Genomic DNA, 24904 nt, shown 5'->3' with positions numbered 1-24904 from the left:
CCTTCAAATTTCACGCAATAAAATAAAATAAATGTGATTTTTTTTTTTTTTTTTAATCAGGGTTTGTGCATTAGATATAAAGGGATTTAAAAACCTTCTTGTCAGGTTAACTCACAATAAAAAACACAACCAGCAGTTAAATCATACAGTTTGAATTAAATGTTAATGAATGCAGGAAGCGGCAGTAATTTCACTTCATGTTAAAGGTTGAAGAACCTCTGACTTTCCTCTTCTTCTAAAAACTAAACCTGCAACCAGACGACGGGATGCTGCAGGAGAGAGGAAGCTGCTGGCGAGGATGAAGAGGAGGAGGGATGACCAGACGGGGGGGGTTACGGTTTAGAAAGAAAAAGGCGATTTCATGTTCCTCTAATCCTGAGACTTGCTGCAGTGTGCACCCTCCCCCCCCCTTTCCTCCTCCCCTCTCCCTCCCCCCACAGGGCTGTTTCACACCTCTAAACAAGGGATAAGTGACTAAACTCTCACGCCGCACGGAGAACACACCAAATTTAACATACTTATTCCACGAGCAATTAACACGCTTGAAAAACAAAACAAAAAATAAAACCAGCAGGCTCGACTCGAGCAACAAATCCAGGATCCCGAGGGGGCGCGCGAGAGATTCGGAGCATCCAAAAGCCGTCCGCTCGACTGATGAGATTCCAGTTAGCTGGCGCGGCCGACGAGGAGCGAGCAGCGAGGCGGCGGAAAAGAAAAAAGAAAGGAAAGGAAGCGGCCAATAACCTGAGCGGGAGAGGGATCTGGGGGCCTCTAAATATCCGCCCGGAGGCTGGAGAGAGAGCGAGCGATCGAGCGAGCGCCAGCAACCAACTTCCTCTATCGCTCTCCGGGGGGGGGAAGGAGCGATAACGGAGCGATAACGGAGCGACGGCACGCCGCTTTACGGCGTCCGGAGGAGCGAGCCGTTGAAACATGCACCGTGTTTTTTCGGAGGATTGTTTCTCTAAACGCGTTGGATGGACGTGCGACGCTACGAGCACAAGATGTTGACGCGTGCTGCTGCAGAGAGGCAACAACGCAAATATTGTATTAAAATATCATTAGATATCATTTAATCCTGCACTGGAGGCTGTTTTCAGGGTGATTTCACTGCCTTCACTTTTAAGCTCATAACTCTGTCATTATAGCGTCGAACCATTCGTGTTATATCTTGGTTTATTCAGGACAGTCTCGGCTATCCAGATCTTTCATCATTTTATTTGATAATACTTCAAGATGTTTGATATTAAGCCTTTAAATCAAGTAAAAAAAATTTTTTTTTTTAAATTCGTCTAATGAAATGTATCTCACCAGAAAATATTGTCAGTACAGATATCTTTTTTTATAGTTGTGTAAAGGAGATTATGTCAAATCTGGCGAATATCTGAAACATGTTTGTGGGACACTGTATGACTCAGCAATTTTAAAAGATAATTCAGTGCCTGACGGAAAATAAATGTCACGAATGACTCCAGGTGGCCGGTGGGATGTAACATCAGCTGTGATTCGGGAGTTTGGGAATTATTCAATCAAAAAGAAGCAGGTGTGGAGATTCATTCAGCTTAATTATGACTCAATTTGTCGCAACTTTAAAGTCAATTTTTCTCCCCAACGCTTCGTCACGCAGACGAGACACCGACACTGTCGGAAAGCTGAAGCCGCGCCGCTTCGTAGGAGACGTGCTGCATCTCCACTGAGATGAAGGGGCGCTGGGTTTGGATGTAAACCAGGGCACACGTTTCACGCGACGTTAATAAAAGCTTACAGGATGTCTCTGTTTCAGGTAATTCCACACATCAAAAGTATTTTTTCTACGACACAATGAAAGCAAACAAAGCTGTTTACCACTAAATAAAAACAAAAAATTCCACAGTTCACCTTTAAAAACACGTTTCTTCTTTTACTTCTGCTCAATTCAGCAATTTAAAAAAAAAAAAAAACAATTCCCTCTCACGAACCGACTGACGGTCGGCCGCTCACCTGCTCTCACACACACACACACACACACACACACACACACACACACACACACACACACACACACACACACACACACACACACACACACACACACACACACACACACACACACACACACACACACACACACACACACACACACCGGTCGGGGCGGGGCCGCCTCGGGGCACCCGCTGTAAAGTGTGTGATTAGAGAGGAGAAAAGTAGGCAGAGGAGAATCGAGGACACACACTCACCCCTGTTAAGGTCTTTATGTTGTGCAGTGCATTCTGGGCTTCAAGGGCAGCTTTCCTTGTGTAAAACGTGACAAAACAGCAGCCTGGGGAGAAAGAGAGAGAGAGAGAGAGAGAGGAAGGGAGGAGAGAGGAGGAGGGAGGTGGTGAGCATAAGGAGCAACAAAGAGCATTTCCTCTATTCATCTGCTTGGCATCACCTGTCGACACTGGCAGACGCTGAGTGAATGTTAAGGACAAAAAAACATCCAAGCGTCGAGGAAGAGAGCGCTTTTATTTTGGGGGATTTGTTTCAACGCTGATGACACCAGGAAGTGTGTGTGTGTGTGTGTGTGTGTGTGTGTGTGTGTGTGTGTGTGTGTGTGTGTGTGTGTGTGTGTCTCGTGTCTCTTCATTAATCCTCCGGTATTCTGCGAACAGTCGCTTCATCGCTCACTCACAAAAGAAAAAATTATTCACGTCGTTATTTGGAGCCGCCAGCGTGTGAATTATTTCCGGTGATCGAGGAATCTGCAGGAAATACATACAAAACCACCCCCCCCCAAAAAAAAACGTGACCAAAGAGCAGCGAAACGTCCTGGTGAGATATAAACGTTGTTAAAAACATGTTCCATGTTGATTTTTGTGAGTATTGCGAACACCGAGTGGCTCTTGGCTCGCTTTGCCTTTTGTCATCGTGTCTTATCCCTCCGGGCTTCCGTACTGATCACATGCGCTTTTATTAAGATACTTAAAAATGTAAAAAAAAAACAACAAACAAACACATCAGCCGCTGGAGGAGCTACACTGATCGAAAACCACATTAAAAACGCAAACAGGTGATAAATCCAGCAGTAAATCCTCACTTCATTAAGATTATACAGTTCAGTTGTTATTCGAGGGCGTGTTGATCTGTATTAATTGTTATTTTATCCACTTTGAACAGAACAGAGTTGGGTGTATTTAAAGAGGGACCGTATGAGAAAACATCTTCAGTCATTTCAGCGACTTAAATCCTGTAATTAATCAATAACGAAGTGAAAACAGATGCAGAAGTGCCCAAAGCCGCAATACCACCGAGTGCCACTAGAGACAAGCGACACCATCGACTCCCATTCAACTTCTCTCATGAAGTTCTCGGTCAAATCCCCGCAGCTCGCCCAAATATGGTCACTTCCTGCTCCAAATTAGTAGCGGGGGAGCGAGGGAGCCGGGTTTTTATTTATATTAATTTGGCTGGTGCCTCTTCATTAATCTGTGTAATCCCTGCAGAGTGGGCCTGAAAACACTGCAGTTGTGGAGTGATTCTCAGTCAGCACGCAAACCTGCACCGTCAGCCAAAAAAAAATAAAAAATAAAAAAATGGATAAGTAGGCCGGACGCAGAGAGGTGTGACTCGGCTATTTCATTTCTTTTGTATTTTCTTTGTTCGTGTCAAACATCTTTTTGCGAAAGTGTTTCTCAGGAAGGAGTCTCGTCTTGTTTTTTTGTGTGTCCTCGTGACGTGATTATCTTAACAGCTGCAGGGAACAAAAAAAAAAGAAGACAAACAAGACGCAACACAAAGAGAGAGAGAGAGAAGTATTTATCAAGACTCGAACAGCCAGCTGGAAAATACCGAGCGGGGTGACGCCGAGGTGAAATATATTGTTCCCGTTTTGGGGAGAAAAACGTCTGATAAAACAAAAACAAAACAAAAAACCCGTGGTGTGTTTTCGGGGGGGATTAAGCAGCAACCTCAGATTACGACGACGGGCGTTGACACTTCAGATTAACTCCTCGTGCAGCAGCGGCAGGTGAACCCTCCACATCTTCGGGATGTTTTTCGGACCGTGCTGATCGCCTGTATTTTATTTATTGTTTACAACATAAATCAAATCAGCGTGAACGAGAGTTCGGTCTGGTTTCTTTTTTTTTTCCCGACAACACTGCCGCCGTGCATTTTAGTGAGAGGCCGGGAGTGTAATGGATCTGAATTTCCACGCGTGTCCTCCAGGGGGCGCCGGGGCTGCTGGGTAACTTGGCCCTCCGCCTGGTGTCGGCGACACGATCGGTGTTGTGATTCAGTTAACTCCTCGCTTTAAGTGTTTTTGTTTTGTTTTCTATGACCCCCCACCCCCTCCTCCTTTCTCCCCTCCCTCCTCCCCTCCGGCGTGACAGACAGACATCCCGACGCCTCTTTAACGATCAGCATCAATTTACCACCAGGAGTTTCACACCAGCTTCTTCTCCCGGTTTAAAGGCAGCGAGATAAGAGGAAGGAAATTAGTCATGACTGACAACTTACTCCATGTAGGTCAGCCGAGATGGAAAGAAAATTGGTAAAACACACACACTGAACTAGGTGGTAAAAAAAAATCCCGGGCCGGCTGACTCGGTGAGGATGAGGATGAGGAAGAAATACTAATAAATCCTGAAATGAAGTTAAAGTGGAGAAGAAGGAAAGAAAAGAAAAACTCTTCATTGCAAAACGAAACAAATATGAGCAGTCAGGTGTGGTTATGAATGAAGAAGTGAAGGTGATGAATGGTACCAAATGAACATTTATAGTAACTGGAGATAATTAAACAATGAAAGAGAGAAATATTAAGTAAAAATCTATGTTTACATAGAAGTCCCCAACTTTGGATTCAAACTCAGCGGCGTTGCTTCGACCGATCGGAGGAACGATTACAAACGACTCCAAACGTCGCACCATAAATAAAATCACTTTTTTTGTTTTACAGCAGCGAAGTAACGCAGGAAATGTAAAAGGCACCGAGGGGCAAGATGAGGCAGCGTCTTCCTCGGACGTAGACGGTTATCCGAGTTACGAAGACAAACAGAAATTATAATATATTAACTTAAAATCCAACGGAAAAAAAAAATAACTTCCACGAAGCCGTTCGAACGCAGCAGCTTACTGGAACTGAGCAATCGTTAAGACAGGTGAAATCACCTGCGCAGGTGCACGACGGACGGATGGACGGGGAGGGGGGGGGGGGGGTTAGCGCTGCGTTAGCCAACCGCCGTGTGTTGTGATTCCCGCGGTGTAGCCGGGGCCCCGGAGCCATGCGGGGCCATGTGGTGGATCGTCCCAGGTGGTGGGGCTGTCAAGATGAGGATCAAAGAGCACCGGGAGGAGGGGGAGGGAGGGAGGGGGGTGGGGGGAGGTAGTGGACACACACACACACACACACACACACACACACACACACACACACACACACACACACACACACACACACACACACACACACACACACACACAGAAAGCCAATGAGAGCACACTTTTTTTAGGCATGTGCTTTTTTTTCATTTACACGTGAACGTATCTGCACGACAACCTGTGCGTACGTGCATCTCTTCTTCTTCTTCTTCTTCTTCTTCTTCTTCTTCTTCTTCTTCTTCTTCTTCTTCTTCTTCTTCTTCTTCCCTCGCAGCGCAAACATTTACCTGAAGGCCGAGAGGGCTCCGAGCGAGGAGATGCACTCTGCTCGTGTTGTTGAAGAGGGACACGCCGGAGATGTGCACACACACACACACACACACACACACACACACACACACACACACACACACACACACACACACACACACACACACACACACACACACACACACACACACACACCGAATCCATTAGAAGCTGCTGTGTGTGTGAGAGACAGACGGAGAGGACACGGGGAGAGAAGGGCAGACGTTCGTTTTTTTCGCAAGTCAGAAAAAAGGAAGAGGAAGAGGAAGAGGAAGAGCGGCTGTGAGTGGAATAGAGAGCAGAGGAGGGAGATGCCTGTTCATAAATGCTTCATAGCTGCTGAAGGGGGCCTTTGACTTGAGCCCCCCCCACCACCACCTCTGTCAACACATCTTCCCCCTCCAACAACAGTTCGACCCTGAGCTCCTCAAGGCGGCCGAGCAGGTTGAGTTGTGGACGAAGTGCAGCGAGGCTCCAGTATTGTTCTTTTTAAAAAAAAATTATTGCCATTTAAAATGATATTCTGAAAAATCAGACCGACCCGTCCTGCAGTTTTATACTTTCTCCGTTCATATAATTAGGTCTTTTTTTTCCTATACTCTAATTTAAATAGCGAGCACCCCCCCCTCCCCCCTCCCCCGGTCCCCTCCGCTACCCGGTGGGTCATCTCTCAGCCTGAGCGCCGGATAATCTCCTTGAAAGAGACTTTTTCATTAGTTCGGTGCAGAAGATTTTTTTTCTTCTTGAGCAAGACGAAATAATTCAAGAAAAAAAAAACTCTGAATTCTTTGAAAAGCTGAGCGTCAGATTACGACATCAAGACGTCGACGGTTGAAAACATCATACATCTAAATAACCACACAAAAACAACAACATCTACGAACGGCTGGAGGTGCATCAGCGAAAACACACGAATGTTCTTGGATGAAATAAAAGGCACGCTCCATGAAAATACTGCCGCGTCAGCTGAAATGCGGCAAGAAAACGAAATTGCTGCAATATAGAAAAAAAAATTAAAAATGAAATCACTACGCGTCGCTAACGGTGACGACTGTCACGCAAAGCGAAGTAAAAGTGCCGACTGTTTCGACCTTGTTCGACCAGTTCGCCGCATTATACTCTGCGGCGGAGCAAAGTTACGACAGATATTTGTCTTTACTTTTTCTTGCTGGTTGCATCATTAACGATTATCTCACCTGCTTTTCCTGCTCAAATTGATTTATTTGAATCCTTTCTTGGAGCCCAGTGGAGGTCAAACGATCCAATATTCACCGTCTGCTAAAAGTAAACTTTATACTTTACTGGTACACGAGCTGAAAAATAAATAAATAAATAAATAAAATAAAAAAAATCTGCCTTCCAACCCCTTCGCTCATTATCTCATGAGCGTTAAAGGTTTATCTTCTTAGCCCACACTTTCCTCCCAGCACAGAAGTGAGTGGAAGAAGAAAAAAAGAAAAAAGAGGCCGTGCCCTGCAGTCCAGCAGAATGGTTTATTAAAAGGGGGGAAGAAAGAGAGTGGTGTGTGTGTGTGTGTGTGTGTGTGTGTGTGTGTGTGTGTGTGTGTGTGTGTGTGTGTGTGTGTGTGTGTGTGTGTATCATAGAGCTTCAACCCCGAAGCCCTCTCCACCCGAGGCGGGTCGCTCACAATGACTCGCTCTTTTCTCCCTCCATCACACCGCTTTTTCCTTTTTTTGACCTCCGGGAGGGGGAGGGAGGAGGGAGGGAGGGAGAGAGAGGAGGGGATGGGGGAGAGAGAGGAGGGGATGGGGAGGGGGGGTGGGGAGGGGGAGGGGGTTCCTACTCGACCGCTGACCCACATTAACGACACTCTGCTCACAATTACCGCTCACACAGGCCTCCGGGTGGCGTCGGGATACACACTCCACCTCACTCTCACTCTTCCCTCCGCGCAGCTGTTTATATATAAAAATAAATAAATAAAAATAAGAATAAAAAGAATCCCCCGTAATGTCTATAAATTATGTGTGTCAAAGAGACGCTGAGTGACAGCAGGGACGGGGAGGAATAAAAAAAAAATGACAGCGAACACATTCTGAATTTGACGGCGCAATAAAGGACAGATTGTCAGATGGGGAGAAAAAAAAAGAAAAAGAAAGCTGAAAGAATAAAAAGCGGAGAGAGGACGAGCGGACGGCGTCGAACAACGCTGCGACTCTCCGACGGGCGTTTTGGCCGATGCTCTAATCCTGTTAACGGAGGAAGCGGTCCAGCTCGCGGCGCTTCGCAAATCTGTACAATCCACCGGTTACTTCTGGTGGAAAAGCACCCCTCGTCTCCTCTCCTCTCCGAAATCTTCCCTCGCTGGCAGAACAACAACAACAACAACAACAACAACAACAAGAGCCCTTTCCAAAAAACAAAAAAAAAATGACTCCACAAAAGGCTCGGTGATGGCAGAAAAAGAAAAAAGGAAACTTTGCTTATAACCAAGTAACTCTCTCTGTCGCTGAGGCATGCAGAAAGTACACACACACACACACACACACACACACACACACACACACACACACACACACACACACACACCAAATATCTCCTATTAAAATCCACCTGCAGCTGCTCTCTAATTGGGCCCGGAGTAGCCGGTTAAAAAAGCTAACGTCTAGTTCAGGCGATATAATTGGCCGCTCTGCTTTAGGAAAGAATGAAATGAATCAGGGGTCTCCGTCTCAGGTCCACACCGCACCTCCCCCCCTCCCCCCCCTCCCCCGTCTCAACTGGATCCATTAGAGCAGATAATTGTCTTGGACGGCGGGATCGTTTTTCGCTCGGCGTCGGCGAGTAGCTGAAGCGAGAGGATGCAGCGTTGGCTCGCGAAGCGGAATGCCCGCCGCCGGACGGGGTCCCTGAACGCAGCATCAGACCGACCCAGGCGGGGGGAGAGAGTGTGTGTGTGTGTGTGTGTGTGTGTGGGGGGGGGGGAGGGGGGTGGGGTGGGGGGGGGTTGATTTCGAAGATCAGAGGCCGTAATCTGCCGGCATGTGTTTATCGGCAGCCGTCAAATTATGTCCAAAATCTTTCATCGGATTTGTTTTGTGGTTTCTGGAGCGTTTATCGTTTCACTTGAAGAGGAAATCTGCAACACCAGAGAGATCAGCTGTCAATCAAGTGGTGTCGTCTCTTATGTCACATTTTGGAGGTTTGATTTTTTTTCTACAGGTCGGGTCATTTTTCTCTTTTCAGGCAGAATTTCAGCAGATTGCTTTTAGTGCTGCGGTAATCATTCATGTATTCATAAAATCTTGTCGTAGATTATTAATAATATTGTATACAGGCCTCGTATACACGGTATTAAATAAGTTTGCACGCTGAGAAAAATCACAATTATATTTCTACATGAAAATAATCGACTCTCATCCACTCTGTTGTGAAGTACATTTTTATGATTTGACAATAACCGGTTGGGACGAGTTCAGGTTAAACAACATGGTTCAATTTAGGGAAAGATCATATTTTGTTTAAAAAAAAAAAAAAAAAAAAACTGTTGCTAGGCAACGGCAACGTGGACGGCGTCTAGAAGCCAAAGAGGCGAACAATTTAGCAAGCTAACGGGGCAGGTAACGTGATGTCCACGACCTCCGACAGACTTTTCCCGCACAAGTCAGCAAACGAACGATTTTGATAGAAAACAAAAACAGTCATTAGTTCATCCTTTTTATGTCATTCGCACAAATCATGCCGTCGTGCACGTTTATAAATTATATTCCTTCGTCCCTGTGACGACTCTGTTTCCGTTCATTTCAGATCCCACGTGGCTAAAAATCCCTCTCGGCTCACATTTCATTTTTGTCATATTTTTTTTTATTATTTCCGAGCCGTGTTGTTTTTTTTTTGTTTTTTTTTGGTGGGTTGAACTGACACTTAATGAAGACATTATTCGGGGTGTGTGTGTGTGTGTGTGTGTGTGTGTGTGTGTGTGTGTGTGTGTGTGTGTGTGTGTGTGTGTGTGTGTGTGCGTGTGGCGCCTCAGCAGCTTATGCGGGCTATCTTGTATCATTAAGATAAATGACACGGCACCCCCCCCCCCCCCCCCCCCTGCCAAAACACAGACAGTCGCATACACTGCAGCGAACCCGTCGTCATGGCGCTTAAGGTTGCGTTTTAGCTAAAAAAAAAAAAAAAAAAAAAAAAAAAAGGACCATTTTCTGTTTACCCCTCTGGCTCTCTTTGTCTCATTCTCTCTTTATCTCTCCCTCCATCTCTAGCTCTCTTTCAGCAAAAAATGCCAAATTACTCCATTTCTCACTCAGCCCCCCCCTCCCTCTCCCTCCTCTCCCTCCTCCCCCTCCTGCTCATCCACTCAACTGGTTATTAACTCCAAACACATTAAGCCAACAGTAGCTTCACGATATTCCCCAGACCCTCCTAGTCAGCACACACACACACACACACACACACACACACACACACACACACACACACACACACACACACACACACACACACACACACACACACACACACACACACACACACACACCTGGGTCAAACAGCGGTAAAAAAAACAAAAAAGGATTCTGCGTGACGCACAAACACAGACGCGATTTAATGCTTCGGGACCAAACACACACAAAAAATGGAGGAAAGTTTTACATGAAACCAAGTCTGGAATCATTTTCCTCTGATTGCTTTGGCTCCTTACTGACCCTAAAAACGGGCTTAGAGATCATTTAAAGTATTCGCAATATGTATTTCCGGAAAGCTGAGATCATATTTGGAAGGATGACGTTCGCTCGTGGCCAAAAAAAAATTGTATTATGCAACAAATATGATATATTAGTAAAAAGATTTTACATTCAGAATATAGTTACTGTACCATCAATGGGTCAACTGGGCTGAAAAAAAAAACACTTTTATACAAAAGTTGCCGACTTGACACTTCACAAAAGTCACAAAAATGAGAACAGAGGCAGAAACATTCGTCCAAACAGAGACGCCGGCAAAAATATATATTTCATAGTATGCAGAAGAAGCGCCCACACGCTGGTAGGTTGAAAACCTTTAGAAGCACCTCAGTTGATTGTGCACTTACAGTTTTGAGTCACAGCTGTATGCAGCCTCAATTTTAATTTGTCTTCATTGAAATACTTGAAAACTGCATGTTTTACTGAAGATAAACATAATTTTGCTTTTTATTATAAGGATTTATAAGGACTGCTTTATTCTCAAAAGTTAACAAATTCAGAGCGGGCATGCTGGGAAATGTGAGGGAGGGAGCTGAAGAATGATGTTTTCACCAGCAAAGAAAATCCTAATTATGTTGCTCTGCAGAATATATGAGCACTAAGTGAGATCGATTCACGTTCCTTTGTACAACATTTACCGACACGACGTCATCGTAAAACTGATGAAATATATCTTTCTGGAAATGTACTGTTTGTATTCAGAGAAGAAGAAGCTCCTTCGTATTCAGATGATGGGAAGAAAATCTACGCAGACTCACCGGTCCGAATTTAACGAAGACTCATTCTCACATCCTCCGTTAAATTTATTTAAGAAGTCGAGTTGTGCTTTTCCCCCAAAAAATTCCCGCCGTCATCTTTTGTGTTGTTGGCGTCTTTCTTCCTTTGGACTTGCCGTTGCTGAAAGTCTCGGCTAATGAGGACGCAAACAAAACGGAAAGGAACATTTTAGTCTGGCTTGTAGCCGCGAAACTCTTTCACGCGTCTCAGTGGAAACTAACAAACTCATTTAAATCCCAGTTGCTGTTTCACAAAAAAAAAAAGAAAAGAAAAGAAGAAGCCTTTTGAGGTCACCGCTGGGCCATCAGAGCGGGATCGTATGCACCCCTTAAGATGACTGAGCCGAGCGGGTGCGGACGAGACCGGACCGGCTTACTTAACTATGAGAAAACAACAACAGCACTCAAATAACAAGGACAGCAAAAAGCCCAATCAACTGCTACATTTCCTCTTAATACACTTGACCTCACGACACGGACACAAACAAAACAGCCACATAAAGAGAACGAGCTTTCAAGCGGAAAAACAAAACGACGATAGGTGGCTGTCGTTCTCTTTTCTTTCTTTTTTTTTTTTTTTTAGAGGGATACTCTCGACTCATCAACCACGAAAACAACTCATTTGAAGGGGAATGAAGATCTCCAGGTCTCTTCCACTCTCAGAACCAGCACAGAGAAAACAGGAGAGGGAGAAGAGGAGTCATCTCAAGGCTACACACACACACACACACACACACACACACACACACACACACACACACACACACACACACACACACACACACACACACACACACAGTGTGTGTCCGTGTGCAGAAATGAGTTGATCTGGGTTCTTGGCAGAACGCTCGTCTCCAGCCTTTCATAAGCTCGTATGACTCAGTGAGAATGAGAGACAAGCCGGGGAGGAGAGAGAAAACACACACACACACACACACACACACACACACACACACACACACACACACACACACACACACACACACACACACACACACACACACACACACACTAAAAACAGCATCAGACTGAAGTGGAGTGTGTTCGGTACACTGGCGTCCTTCAGCCACCGAAAAATTCGATTCAACTTTGAAAACATGACTGTGGTGGTTCTGAACCCTGCAGGTCTGCAGCGCCTGTAAATCCAGCTTTAAAGACCTTCTTCTGTCCGCCGCTGCCTTCCACCGAACCGAATTTGAGGACCTCGATTAATTTCTTCTTTTAAACCGGGCGGAAACTTTGAGCCTGTTTTAAGCTCGTTTGTGTTTCTCTCAGTCGCTGTTGTTTTTACATCTTTTCAGGCAGCTCCGGAGCTCCTCGGCGAACGTCGGAGGAAAGATTTGGCTTTCGGTTGAATTGAAAACACAGATTCGACGGAACGCTTTGACCGCAGCAAGATTTAACCAAAAAAAAAAAAAAAAGTGTTTAAATAGCCTCAAACCAAACCAAGGACACGAACCCTGTCGCTCAAAAGCAATGAGCTTCACACAGTCAGAGAATAATACCCTCACGCTTTCTGCATTTGTTTCTGGAAAAACACAGAAGTCATCCAAGCGGCAGTCACATTTTCCTCTAAATGCATCTGACAGGGGAAAATTACACGTATTTCGTATCTGACGTTGACGCTTCACTCTGCAGCTGCGTTAAAAAAAACAACGCAGGTATTTAAAAAAACAACTGAAGATCAACTTGCCCTCAACACTCCTCCATTCACTTCCATTTTCTCCGGCAGATGAGTGTTTACCGGCTTTATTCGCTTCTTCCTCCCTCTGAATCCTATTTTTTTTGTTTTGTTTCAAGTGACACTTTGAAACTTCTCTTGAAAAAAAAAAAAAAAAAAAAAAAGGTTGCTTTACAGTTGGATGGAAGCGTCTCTCTTCACTTCCCTCCCACTCCCCACGTCTCATCAGGAGTGTCATCGCCCCCCCCCCCGCTCACGGTTGATGCCTGTTAATATGGCAACGCTATTGTCTGCCTGCTCGTCGCTCGCTGTCTCTATTGTTTGCTCTCGCACTCGACGAATTCATCAACGAAAAAAGTCACACAAAAAAAAAAAAAGAAATGGGAGGGAACGGGAGGAAGTAGCTGCAAATCATGCAGTTTCGCACAATTGACTGTGAGTCTGGCAAGGGCGCGTCTTTGTCTTCAAATGGTGCACGAAATGTGTGTTTGCTCGTGTAATTTGGCACATACATCATTCGTTCTGCCGCTAGATCGGCGGGAGGGCCTCCTCAGCCGCCGACCGGCAAGAAGCGAGCATACAGTCGGCGGTGTATGTCGCTAACTTATGTTTGCGTATATGTAACGCCTGTTCAGGCATCTCTAACTGGTGGAAGAGGCGACGTAATAATGGAAACTAATGTTGTATCCTCAGTTCAAAGAAAGGACAGACAGAAGGAAGGAGGGAGGAGGAAAGGAAAGGAAGAAGGAAAAGGAAATAAAAAGGGATGGAAAGCAGGTGGAAAAGGGGAAGTAAAAAAAAAAAAAAGAAAAAAAGCAAACAAGGAAAGGAGGAAAAGGAGGAAGAGGAGGAAGGAAAAAGGGATAGAAAGCATGTAGGAAAGTAAAAATGGAGGAAACAGGAAGGAAATAAAGACAGAAGGAAGGAAGTATTAAAACCTACTCTCGTCGAGGTAAGAAGCACAGAACCGTCACATGTTACATCCATGTCCGACTACATCCTAAACACGCGTGTGCGTTGGTACCTTTGCTCTGTGGAGGGTTCTGGCTGCGGTCCCGGAGGATGTTGATCTGGTAGACGGCTCCGTACGGCTCGAACAGCTCCTTCAGCTCCTTCTCCGACCAGGAGCGCGGGATCTGGCCCACGAACATCTTGATGGCGTCCGGGTCCGGCTGGTCCGAGTGCTCCAGCGCCCCGTTCATCTTCCCGGCCGTGCCGTTACTGCGTGGAGACAAGACGGGGAGAAACATCAGGGGATCACGTACGTATCAATGCCGCCGACCGATGTGCTTTAAATCGACTTCACAAAAGGTTTCCGTTCTTTTTCCCTTTTGCGTGTTTAAACTCTTTCGGAGAACCGAGAACCTGTAAAAAAAAAAAAAAAAAAAAAAAAAAACCCGCCCAGACATGAATAAACTTGACCTGCAGGTGCAAACACGGAAAACTTAACTTCGGTTTTTTTTTTTTTTTACTCGTAGGACGGTTTCGCCCTCCAGCCTTGTGTCCAAATTAATAATATAAAAGATTCAGCCGGTTTCTCTTTACTCCTGCACAAGGTGAATTCAAACAAAAGGACAAACCGCAGCCTCGGTGCCGTGCAGCTTTTCCTTTTCCCAGCCAGTCCGGGCTCTTTTTCAATTTACTATTAATGATCTATGACGTCATTGCAGCATGCATATTTAAATAGCATAAAAAACTCCCAAAATCTATTAGTGGCTTGTACCTTACAGTCATTTTCATATCGTACGAGATCTGAGTTCCAGTTCTCCTTCGGTTTATCTGAACGTTTCAAAAAAATGTGGTTTGTGGAGATCCGATTGGTCGACTGAACATTTTGAACGTGCTCAAATCAGCATGATATGACTCCGCCTTCTCAATGGGAATATATAATTAGAACAGAATTTCATATAATATGCAGTATAATGTTGTTTTTACCTGTCATAGGTCTATTAAATGTGATCCATTTGGTGAAATCGGGTCTCTTTTGGTTCTTTTCTTTGTCGCTCCACTGTCGCGCACTTATAATCCCAGCGACAGCTAGCCTGACCGTTTACCGCATGACACGGTGCTAAGATCTTCTTTTTTTTTTTTCATCAGACATCTTAGGTACAACCAGACTGAGCTAGCTGAGCAGTTTAGTGTTTCTACGTGCTGTTATTTATTCAGTTTGAGAAAGTATCTCTAGAAAATGCGATAAAAAAAAAAAAAACCTGACTAGGAAGCATCTCTGTTGCTAGGGTCGTTGCTAAGGGTCCGCCTACTTCCTGGAGTCGTAAACATTGCATAAGAGTCCGTGACTTGATTGTTTTCCCGTTCTTATGTCATAACCTCATGTGTTGCCATGGAAACGGAGATCGCACTAACAAAACAGTTCTATATTTTGAGAGCGAATCGCCCCACGCCACGAACACATATTTTATTTAGTAACGCGTCCCTTGTTGTGCCGATGAGGACGTTAAAGCTCACCCTCTCGCGTAATATCGCTTAAGTGGATTATTTGTACGTAGGAAAAGGAGAAGACGGCAAAAAAAGAAAAGAAAATCTCTCATATTAGAAGCCCAAAAACCCTGCATCTAACCGAAAGCCGATCTGAGTCGGCCTCAACGCTTTGAAGAAAAAGCCTCTAAAAAAGCCTTCAGACCATCGAAAGGACACCGAAACCTCACCGAGAGCGAGGCGCCTTTCAATTCACATTTCTTTTTTACAGCCTGATATCCACCGAAGCTGGCAATTTTCATATATACATGACATTTCACCCGCCGGTCTACGTGTGGATGTTTGATAGAGGAGATCTATTCAGGATGTCAGTAAATCCAAGTTAAAGGACTCACGATTTCATTATCCGTCGTTTTTTTGTTTGTTTGTTTTCACGCCCGTCTGCACGCAGGAGAGGACGTGCGGACAAGCGAGCGTGTTAATGTCTGTTTTTTTAGCGTGCGTGGGGATTGAACCGCTGCAGTAACGGGGACACAGATCGTCGGGTTTTTGCACATCTGGAATGCACATGAAACGGATGTGAAGGCGCTTTTCACCCCTTTTTTTGGTGGTCTTTTTCCCCCCAACTGCAGAGCAACAACACTTATCTTCGCGAAACACACTCGTCGGTACACGTGCGAGGAATGCTAACTCCAGCTAGCGTGTCTCCCCCCCACCCCCTCCCCCCTTTTTTTTTAGGGGGTGAGGGGAGGGGATTGAGGGGGGGGGGGGGCGAATAAAAGCTTTTGGACAGAAATGAGAACGGCACCAGAGCAACGCACGAGGCAAAAGCGTGACTTATGTTTTTGACAACAGGCGTACACACACACACACACACACACACACACACACACACACACACACACACACACACACACACACACACACACACACACACACACACACACACACACACAGGCATCGCTGCCATCGAGGCCTGTGGTCTATTTAAGATGGCTGAAAACCAATTCAATGAAACCAAAGTCAGCGGCTGCGCTTGTTTTATTGCTCCACTTTCCCTTTTGTTATTCTCGGCAGGAGAGAGGAACGGCATTATCTTAAGAGGGTCGGGGAAAAAAAACAAAACAAAAGCCAAATCCCGAGCTTGGTTAGCTGACAACACTAATACCAGCCGATAAAAGCTCAGCGAGGGGAAGAGTGAAGGAAGGAGGGGAAGGGGAGATGCGGAGAGACATCGAGGGAGGGAGGGAGGTAAAAAAAAAAAACAACAACATCCAGACCTTTGAACGCGAGTCATCCATCTCTTGCAGAAAGAGCCGAGGCGCTCGGCAGAAACGCCCAATTCTTTAAAGGACTTAAAGGACATGTCAAATAAAAAAATAAAAAAATAAAAAACACCAACGCAGCGGCCGCAGAAGGAGTCAACGAGCCGGACCGGCGCTGACGGTCCTCGGGGCGGCAAACGCTCGTCGCTAAGCTGTCCGATAAATCGCAGCAGGAGGAGAGGAGGAGGGGGGGGGGGACAAGGGAGCCCCCCCGGGGTGGTGGTGGGGGGGGAGGGGGTTAGGTAGCTGACGGGAGCGGGGAAGGAGAAGAAGGGAGGTGAGAGGGGAGAGAAGAAGTTACTGCCCCCCTGATCGGCGGCGGACGTTCAACGACTGGATCGGACGAGGCTCGACGGTCGCTGGGTTCAGACCGCGGAGCGTCATTCCTTCACACACACACACACACACACACACACACACACACACACACACACACACACACACACACACACACACACACACACACACACACACACACACACACACAGAGACGCACTAGCTGGAGACAAGCCCTCATTGTTGGCTGTTTATATGAGGCCTGCAGGGATTGAGCGAATCCATGAGGAGGGGGAGGAGAGGGGGAGGAGGGGAGGAGGGGGGGCACAATGGGCCGGTGTCATCCCATCGTCCGGGAGGACACTGTCCTGCCCTGTGCTCCCCTCTGCCGCTAAGACAATGAATAGCTTCATGCCGGCGGCCATAAGGCGTACAAATGCTCACAGAGCTGTCCTGTGTAGATTGCCCCCCCATCCCCAACTCCCCCTCCTCCCTCCCCCCACCACCCCCCAACCCTGAAGTGTTTGGAAGTAGGTGACTTCTCCTCACTATAAAGGAACGAGCGCCTCTCCCATCGCTAAGACTGACAAGGTGTTATTGGAAGAGCTTCAGAGTGTGTGTGTGTGTGTGTGTGTGTGTGTGTGTGTGTGTGTGTGTGTGTGTGTGTGTGTGTGTGTGTGTGTGTGTGCGCGCTGCTCGGCAGGAGAGTGTCCCGGGGCTCGGATTAAGTCGTTGAGTGGATCCACTCCTGCCACAGTCTCTCCATCTTCCTCCCTATTTCCCCTCTTCGTCTTCGTCTTCTTATTCTTCTTCCTCCTCTTCCCCCTTTTTTTCCCTCTCCCTCTCAATTTGAGCCAATTGTTTGCCTTAATGGCTTAACTATTGCTTCCATCACTCCGGTCCCCCTGCAGCACGGGGGCCGTGACTGAGGGCCCATGAAGTGTGTGTGTGTGTGTGTGTGTGTGTGTGTGTGTGTGTGTGTGTGTGTGTGTGTGTGTGTGTGTGTGTGTGTGTGTGTGTGTGTGTGTGTGTGTGTGTGTTTGAAGCAGCTGCTGAGGCCTGTTATTTCCTCCCCTCACACTCACATCAGACAGCGGGGCTCGTTCAGCTGCACGATACCGACCGTAAAAAAAAAAAAACACCTTACGACGGCTATTTATTTAATCACCCGTCGTCTTCTCGTTTTGTTTTTTTTACATTCCCGGCTCGTCAAACCCCCCCCCCTCCCCCTCCCCCACCCACCGGTAAAAGGAGCGGTTATAATTCAAATGATATAATCGGGCCCGTCAACATCAATGTCTGGCAGGAAGCGGCCGTCTGTTAGAGCTTTAGGGATGACGTACATGAATCAAAACTTTAAAAACTAAAAAGACTCGTAAAAGCTGTTACGTATCTGTTTTATTACGTGTACAAAAAAAAAAAATGCTGTTTAGAAACAGTTATGTGTGTTTAGCCATCAGATTCTGCAGAAATCCAGTTTTTTCAATGACGTGACGTTCAAGAAATTTGGTTCCTAGAAAGCCAGAGATCAAGTTCCTGTTCACCAACGAGCGTCGTAGTTAGTCGAGTTGTTTTTGGGCTGAAAACAGCTGACTGGAAATGATAAGAGAGACGAAAGTGAACCAAAACAGCTGAGAGATGAAAAAATAAAACAATAAGCTGATGAGTCAGGTCGCCAAGGCAACCTGAAAAAGATGTTGATACCGGACCTCTTTTGTTTGCTTCGATATATTGAGTGCATGTGAACAAACTGTCATGTCTCTTCCGGGCTAAGAGACTCTCACTGTTCCTGTGCTGCTTTCGCAGAATCTAAATATAAACTGTTTGGGTGGATTTTAACACGCTGAGAGGATCAGGGGGAAAAACAAAAAAAAAACAAGCTCCGCCTCCGCACGATGAAGCGTGAAGCGCCGTCAGCGATGACATACGGGACTGCGTGACCGCCTGCTGGACCCGCTGTTGGCCGTGTTCGCAGCTGGGGGGAAGGAGGGAGAGGGAAGGGGGGGGGGCAGGTAAAAAAAAAAAAAGGAGGAGGAGGGAGACATGCAGATGAGCCCGGTCCAGGAGTAAGCACAGCTCAGAGCTCAGCGTGGGCTCTCAGAAACCACACACACACACACACACACACACACACACACACACACACACACACACACACACACACACACACACACACACACACACACACACACACACACACACACACACACACACACACACACACACACAGGCTCCAGTTCAGGCTGGCTGCGCTGATCCCCCTGCTGTTTTTCCCTTCTGTTTCTGCTCTAAAACACACATCCTCTCTGACTTCCTTAACCCCTAAATTGCAGCACACACACACACACACACACACACACACACACACACACACACACACACACACACACACACACACACACACACACACACACACACACACACACACACACACACACAAAGAAAAGGCAACACACTCCAGTGGGTTCGTGGAAGGGCCGAGCTGTCACACACTTCTTCTCATTGGCAGCATGTTTGCGGGGTGTGTAACGGTCCCACAGGGGAACTAATCTTGTTGACAAGCAGAGTGAGAAACATCAGTTCCCCCCCGAGGGAGCGCAGCGACCAAGGTCAGCGAAACACACACACACACACACACACACACACACACACACACACACACACACACACACACACACACACACACACACACACACACACACACACACAGAGAGACAGACCTGGACAGTCACATCTCATCACATGTACACACCTCGTTCGTACACGACTCGAACAAAGAAACACGAGACGAGGAAGACGTCCGGACGAACACGGACGGTTGCGCTGCTCACAAATCGCATTCTTTTACAGATTTTACAGATTTTGTGATTTACTGCACAATCACAGACATCAAAGTTGTTTTTTTCTTTTTCAATTTATTAAGTCTCTTAAAAAAAAAAATGAAGAAAATCTCAGTTAAAAATTGGAAAAATCTCATTTAGCCTTGGAGTTACACCGGCTCACGTATTCCAGACGTGTAATAAAGGCCCGAGGCTCAAGGTACCAACGAGGATCGTCTACGAGTCCACACTTCTGCGTTCTTTATATATTTATGTTTAGATAGTAGATCAGAAGTATACGAAGGTTGTGCCCCCCCCCCCAAAAAAAAGAGTTGGAAACCAGCGAAAAATGTCCGATAACACCTCGACTTCAAAAAAAGAAAGAAAATCCCGTTGCAAAATCATCTCTCGTCAGATAAAATAAAAAAACAAAATAAAAAATCCAAACGTGACGTTCATCAAATCACCAATAAAAGTCTCCTCGTCGACACGACGCGCACTAACTAACTCCCGGCACTGAACGACGCGTGAATGAAACGCAGACAAACACAAACTCAATCGATTTGAGAGGCGCCCTGAATGTTTTTCCTTCGCTGAATCCAAACTGTAAACCAGATTTGCTCGACTTCGTGAGAGAGAGAGAGAGAGAGAGCGAGACGTCGCGCTTTATTCCTTCCCCAAAAGCCTGAAAACCGATTTCGGCGTCGACGTCGCGCCGCGCGGATTATAGTGACTCCAAAACCCCCAAAAACACAAAACGAGAGGCGTTCAGGAGCGACTCAATTATTTTGGAACGCTTTTAGTGTTTTTTGCTGTAACCTTGACTACACGAGCAGCGAGGTACAACCGGCCCGGGGGAGGAGGTGGGAGGAGGGGTGAGGGGGGGTATCGCATGTGATTCACTTGAACTTTTACAAGGAGCGATACTCCACCCACCTCGGTTACCGCTCCGGGGTGACAGCCGACGGTGCGCTCGTTGGAACGCGACCCGTCTCCTCCGTTCATTACCGATATAAATATAAATATAAAATATAAAATATAAATATAAAATATAAATATAAATATAAATATAAAATATAAATATAAAATATAAATATAAAAATAAAATATAAATATAAAATATATATATAAATATAAAATATAAATATAAAATATAAATATAAAAATAAAATATAAATATAAAATATATATATAAATATAAAATATAAATATAAAATATAAATATAAAATATAAATATAAATATAAATATAAAAATAAAATATAAATATAAAATATATATATAAATATATAAAATATAAAATATAAATATAAAAAATAAAATATAAATATAATATATATATATATAAATATAAAATATAAATATAAATATAAAATATAAATATAAATATAAAATATAAATATCAAACATGTTTTTTTGATATTTTCCGTGCGGGCGGGCGGAGCTCTGATGGATGCTGGCGTCTCGGAAAGAAGTGTGACCGGCTGAGAGAGAAACTGCTTCTGTGCGAGACCGCGTGATTGCCTTCATGTATGTGCGTGTGCGTGTGCGTGCGCGCACACATTTGCGGTCGCCATGGAGACGCGGCAGCACATGCGACGCGGGGGAAACGATCAGATAAATGTCACGGTAGCTAATGAAGCTGCACCCGTGCCCCGACGCTCAGCTAGCTCTGCGCTAACGAGCTACCGTGCCGCCGCCGCCGCCGCCCGCTAATGAGAGAGAGACACACACACACACACACACACACACACACACACACACACACACACACACACACACACACACACACACACACACACACACACACACACAGATCTGAGTGAAATGGGTCTCATTTTGTTGGTTTCTCATGTCTCGTATTCTCCCGCAAAAGGTGTAAACCTCCCGAGGAGCGTCTCGCTGTTTCCTCCGAAGTGAAGCCGCCTTGTCAGATGCTGCAGGTGTCGGTTCACGCAGCGTGATCGGTGGCAAATAAGGACTCCTTGAAATTAGGTGGAAAATAAAATGACGACGTCGAGACCTCGCCGGAGGCGGAAGAACGTTTGCTGGGTGAAAAGTTCTCTGTAAATCCAGCTGCTGCCGTTTTTATCGGCTTGACAGAGAGACTCCGTCCGCTACGGCAAAAACTAAAACGTGAGATAGCTACGCTCGGCGGTGTCGAGGCGTGACAGTTACACGTTCTGCTGCTGGCTTTAGTGAGACTGACGGCAGCGGCGGCGTCCGACGGAGGAGGTTCGAAACGATATTATCGAAAGCATTGAAAGCTCGTCAGGATGTTTATTTATTCTAAATAGATACGTGACCGCCTCGTTTAAGCACAAAAAATGAAGCTGACAAAGAGCTTTTTTTTTTTTTTAAAAGGGTTACAACAAAGAATTCAATCTTTTCATCACTTATCGACACAGGAAGGTGAAATAGAAACCGAGTCATTTTTCAGCCAACAATGACTCTGATCGGTTTAAAAATGAAAAAGACGTCATCTCGGCTCGGTTATTCGTTAATTGGCGTCAGCTGCACGAGTGAACTCGCCCCGAAAGGCCAAAACTGATAAAAGAAAGGAAAAAAAAAAAAAAACGGCTTTAAAAAGTTTCACTCTGAATGCACGAGAGCTGAAAAACACATCGACTCAATAAGCAGATAAAAAAAACTAACAAAAAACAAAAGCTACCTGCAGTTTAATCATTTCGGGGTTTGATTGATTCCTCTTGGAGATAATCGCCCGCAGCTGTGAGAGAAAACCGAGAAGATAAAACAAGATCATCCAACGACAACCGCTGCATCCTTTCAAAAGCAAAGAACCCAAACCACAACCTGAGAAGCAGAAAAGTTCTTATTTGAATAACTCTATTGCTTTTTTTTTTTTATATTCAGGTGGAAGGTTTTTCTTGACTTCTTTTATGTTTTGTTTTTTACGTCACGGTTCAAAAAGAAACTAGCGTGCTTAAAAAAAAAAAAAAAAAAAAAAAAAATCGTCTGCATGTACGCGTTATTTAAGTTGCTAAAAAAAGAAAAAAGAAACTTGAACTGTGTGTTAGTCGTACACACACACACACACACACACACACACACACACACACACACACACACACACACACACACACGCAGCGGCATTTCATGTATTCTCAAGAGCCTTGAGAGAAACAACAAGGTGAAGAACGCTGTCACATGCGGAGGAGGAGATCCACTTAAAGCCAGTCACACTCAAAGAGGAGCTGAACTATGAACCGTGTGAAAGCCTTGAAGTCGCGGCCTCCTCGGCACATCTGAAGCCCCCCGTGTGACTGAAGACTGTTTTTCATCCAGAAGAAGAAGAAAGAAAAAAAAACTGCGACGAGGGGCCGACACCAGAGATCCACTCGACATCAAGAACGCTGAACGTTTAGGCAAACGGAGTTGTTGGAAAAGAAGTTTGATTTAAAAAGCGGCTGAAAAAAAAAAATCTACGTTTCAAAAGAAAAAGAAGAAACAAAAGCTCGTAGAGCTGAAACAGCTGAATAATCAAAGTAAACAATTAATCGGTAAAGTTATCAAGCAAAAAAAAAAGTGTGCAAAAATAAAGTGCTATTTTCAGCCTCCGACGTGACTAGTTCCTGTTTTAGTCTGTTTTATGCGATAGCGACGTTTTTGTAAGAATCGAGATTCGAGTTGGATTTCTTTAAACAAATCGTCTCCGAATCAGGTAGGACGCGAGCCGAGTGGAGTTTTCGTTTCCTAAAACGAACCTTTGGGTTTTTCATGCCGAGGCAAAGCAAAACACGCAGAAACGTCGCCCTCTGGTGGACTGGAGGTTTTGGCACAAAAACGCATTAAAAAAATATATATATATATGTAATGCAAAACACACTTTATGAGACTGTTATCTGTGATGTAAAGTATATTTGCAAAGAAACAAAAGCATGAAACATGCACAGCTGGTGCAGCTATTGAAAACATGAGACATTTTTGCTCAGTCATCTATGGATTTAACTTTTGTTCGTGGTTGAACCGGGCCCGGACGATATAAAAGCTTTTCCCACCATCATCAGTAATTGAATTGATGCACAAGTTTGATCCAGTCATTACAAAATCAATATGTTTTCTGTCTGGCTGAGAGCTCCAATACAAATAATGTGTGTTTACAACTGAGAGGGAAAAAAAGGACATTTTTCTCACACAAATCGAACACCTGGTTTTATAGTGACGAGGTCGTCGGGTCAGCGGAGTCAATATCGCTCTTCCTCGTGGGAGCGCGATGCACATCTGGTCAAGTTTGTGAAGCTGAGGAAAATAAGGCAGATGGAGGTGATCGCGTGACCTCGGCTGACGATAAAAATAAAGAAGAATATTCTGATAAAACGGTGGTTTGTGGCTGGAAGGTTTTTATATTCTGGGTCCAGTATTTTTGGAAAAAAAAAAAAAAAAAAATGCCCTTTAGTTTGTCCCACTTCTTGCTGTTTCGACTTTGACAGAGCAGTTCCTGGAATTATCTCCCTCAAATTATGCTTTCTAGCTCACATCGACCTGACCTGGAGTTTCTGTGTGCGTGTGTGTGTGTGTGTGTGTGTGTGTGTGTGTGTGTGTGTGTGTGTGCGCGCGTGCACGTGACAGAGGGAAGGAAGGAATTAGAGCATCTTAAAGCCTCAACACCAGATTGGTCAAATCCAGGCAGCAGCAGCAGCAAAAAATTTCACCCTAATCTTCAGCACACTTCCTCTCTCTCCTCTACACCCTCCTCCTCTTCCTCCCGTTATCTTGTTGCTATGGGAACAGCAGTGTTGGAGGGCCACGGGGTGAGGCTAGCTGAGGGCACTGGGTGTTGGGCAGGTGGGCTGTCTCTTTGGATGACGACACACACGCACGCACGCACACACACACACACACACACACACACACACACACACACACACACACACACACACACACACACACACACACACACACACACACACGTCACTCCTCTTTCTTTGTTTTTTTCTCCTCTTATCTCTCGCTGTTTAGCAAAAAACCAAAAAAACAACAACAAAAAAAAAGTCCTTCAGTCTCTCCTCCTTTCATCACCTCCCCGGTTTCCTCTCCCTCGCTCCATCTCCCATGTTTTGAGGAGGCCTTAATGAGAAACAGCTTGTTTGTGGTGTGAGTCTGCCTGTGTGTGTGTGTGTGTGTGTGTGTGTGTGTGTGTGTGTGTGTGCGTTGCGTCCCGTGTGATGAAATGGCAGCGCCTCTGATTGTTTGGCATCGCGCTGCGGCTGCAC

At 45.4% G+C, this 24904-nt stretch overlaps 1 protein-coding gene and 1 long non-coding RNA gene across 26 annotated transcripts in view; both read right to left on the bottom strand.

The window, feature by feature from the left end:
• celf2 (cugbp, Elav-like family member 2) overlaps positions 1–24904 on the bottom strand; it is a 175168-nt gene that overhangs the window by 47368 nt on the left and 102896 nt on the right. For all 25 annotated transcript variants that reach the window (XM_069717743.1, XM_069717753.1, XM_069717733.1 and 22 more), the window contains 2 exons: positions 13840–14036; positions 2217–2299 (listed from right to left, as the gene is read on the bottom strand). In XM_069717743.1, coding sequence (XP_069573844.1) covers positions 2217–2299; positions 13840–14036 — 280 coding nt within the window. The remainder of the gene's footprint in view (positions 1–2216; positions 2300–13839; positions 14037–24904) is intronic.
• LOC138632293 (uncharacterized) lies at positions 11691–12214 on the bottom strand. The gene is made up of 2 exons (XR_011311802.1): positions 11878–12214; positions 11691–11845 (listed from the first exon to the last, which is right to left on the bottom strand). It is a non-coding gene; the product is annotated as an uncharacterized lncRNA (long non-coding RNA).

This window comes from Brachyistius frenatus, unplaced genomic scaffold (genome assembly GCF_029030835.1).
Source record: "Brachyistius frenatus isolate BFR_SWC_R1_liver_20210118 unplaced genomic scaffold, ASM2903083v1 Contig_179, whole genome shotgun sequence".
Lineage (NCBI taxonomy): Eukaryota > Metazoa > Chordata > Actinopteri > Embiotocidae > Brachyistius > Brachyistius frenatus.
The sequence above is the reverse complement of the archived record's forward strand: the minus strand, read 5'-3'. Positions and strand labels throughout refer to the sequence as shown.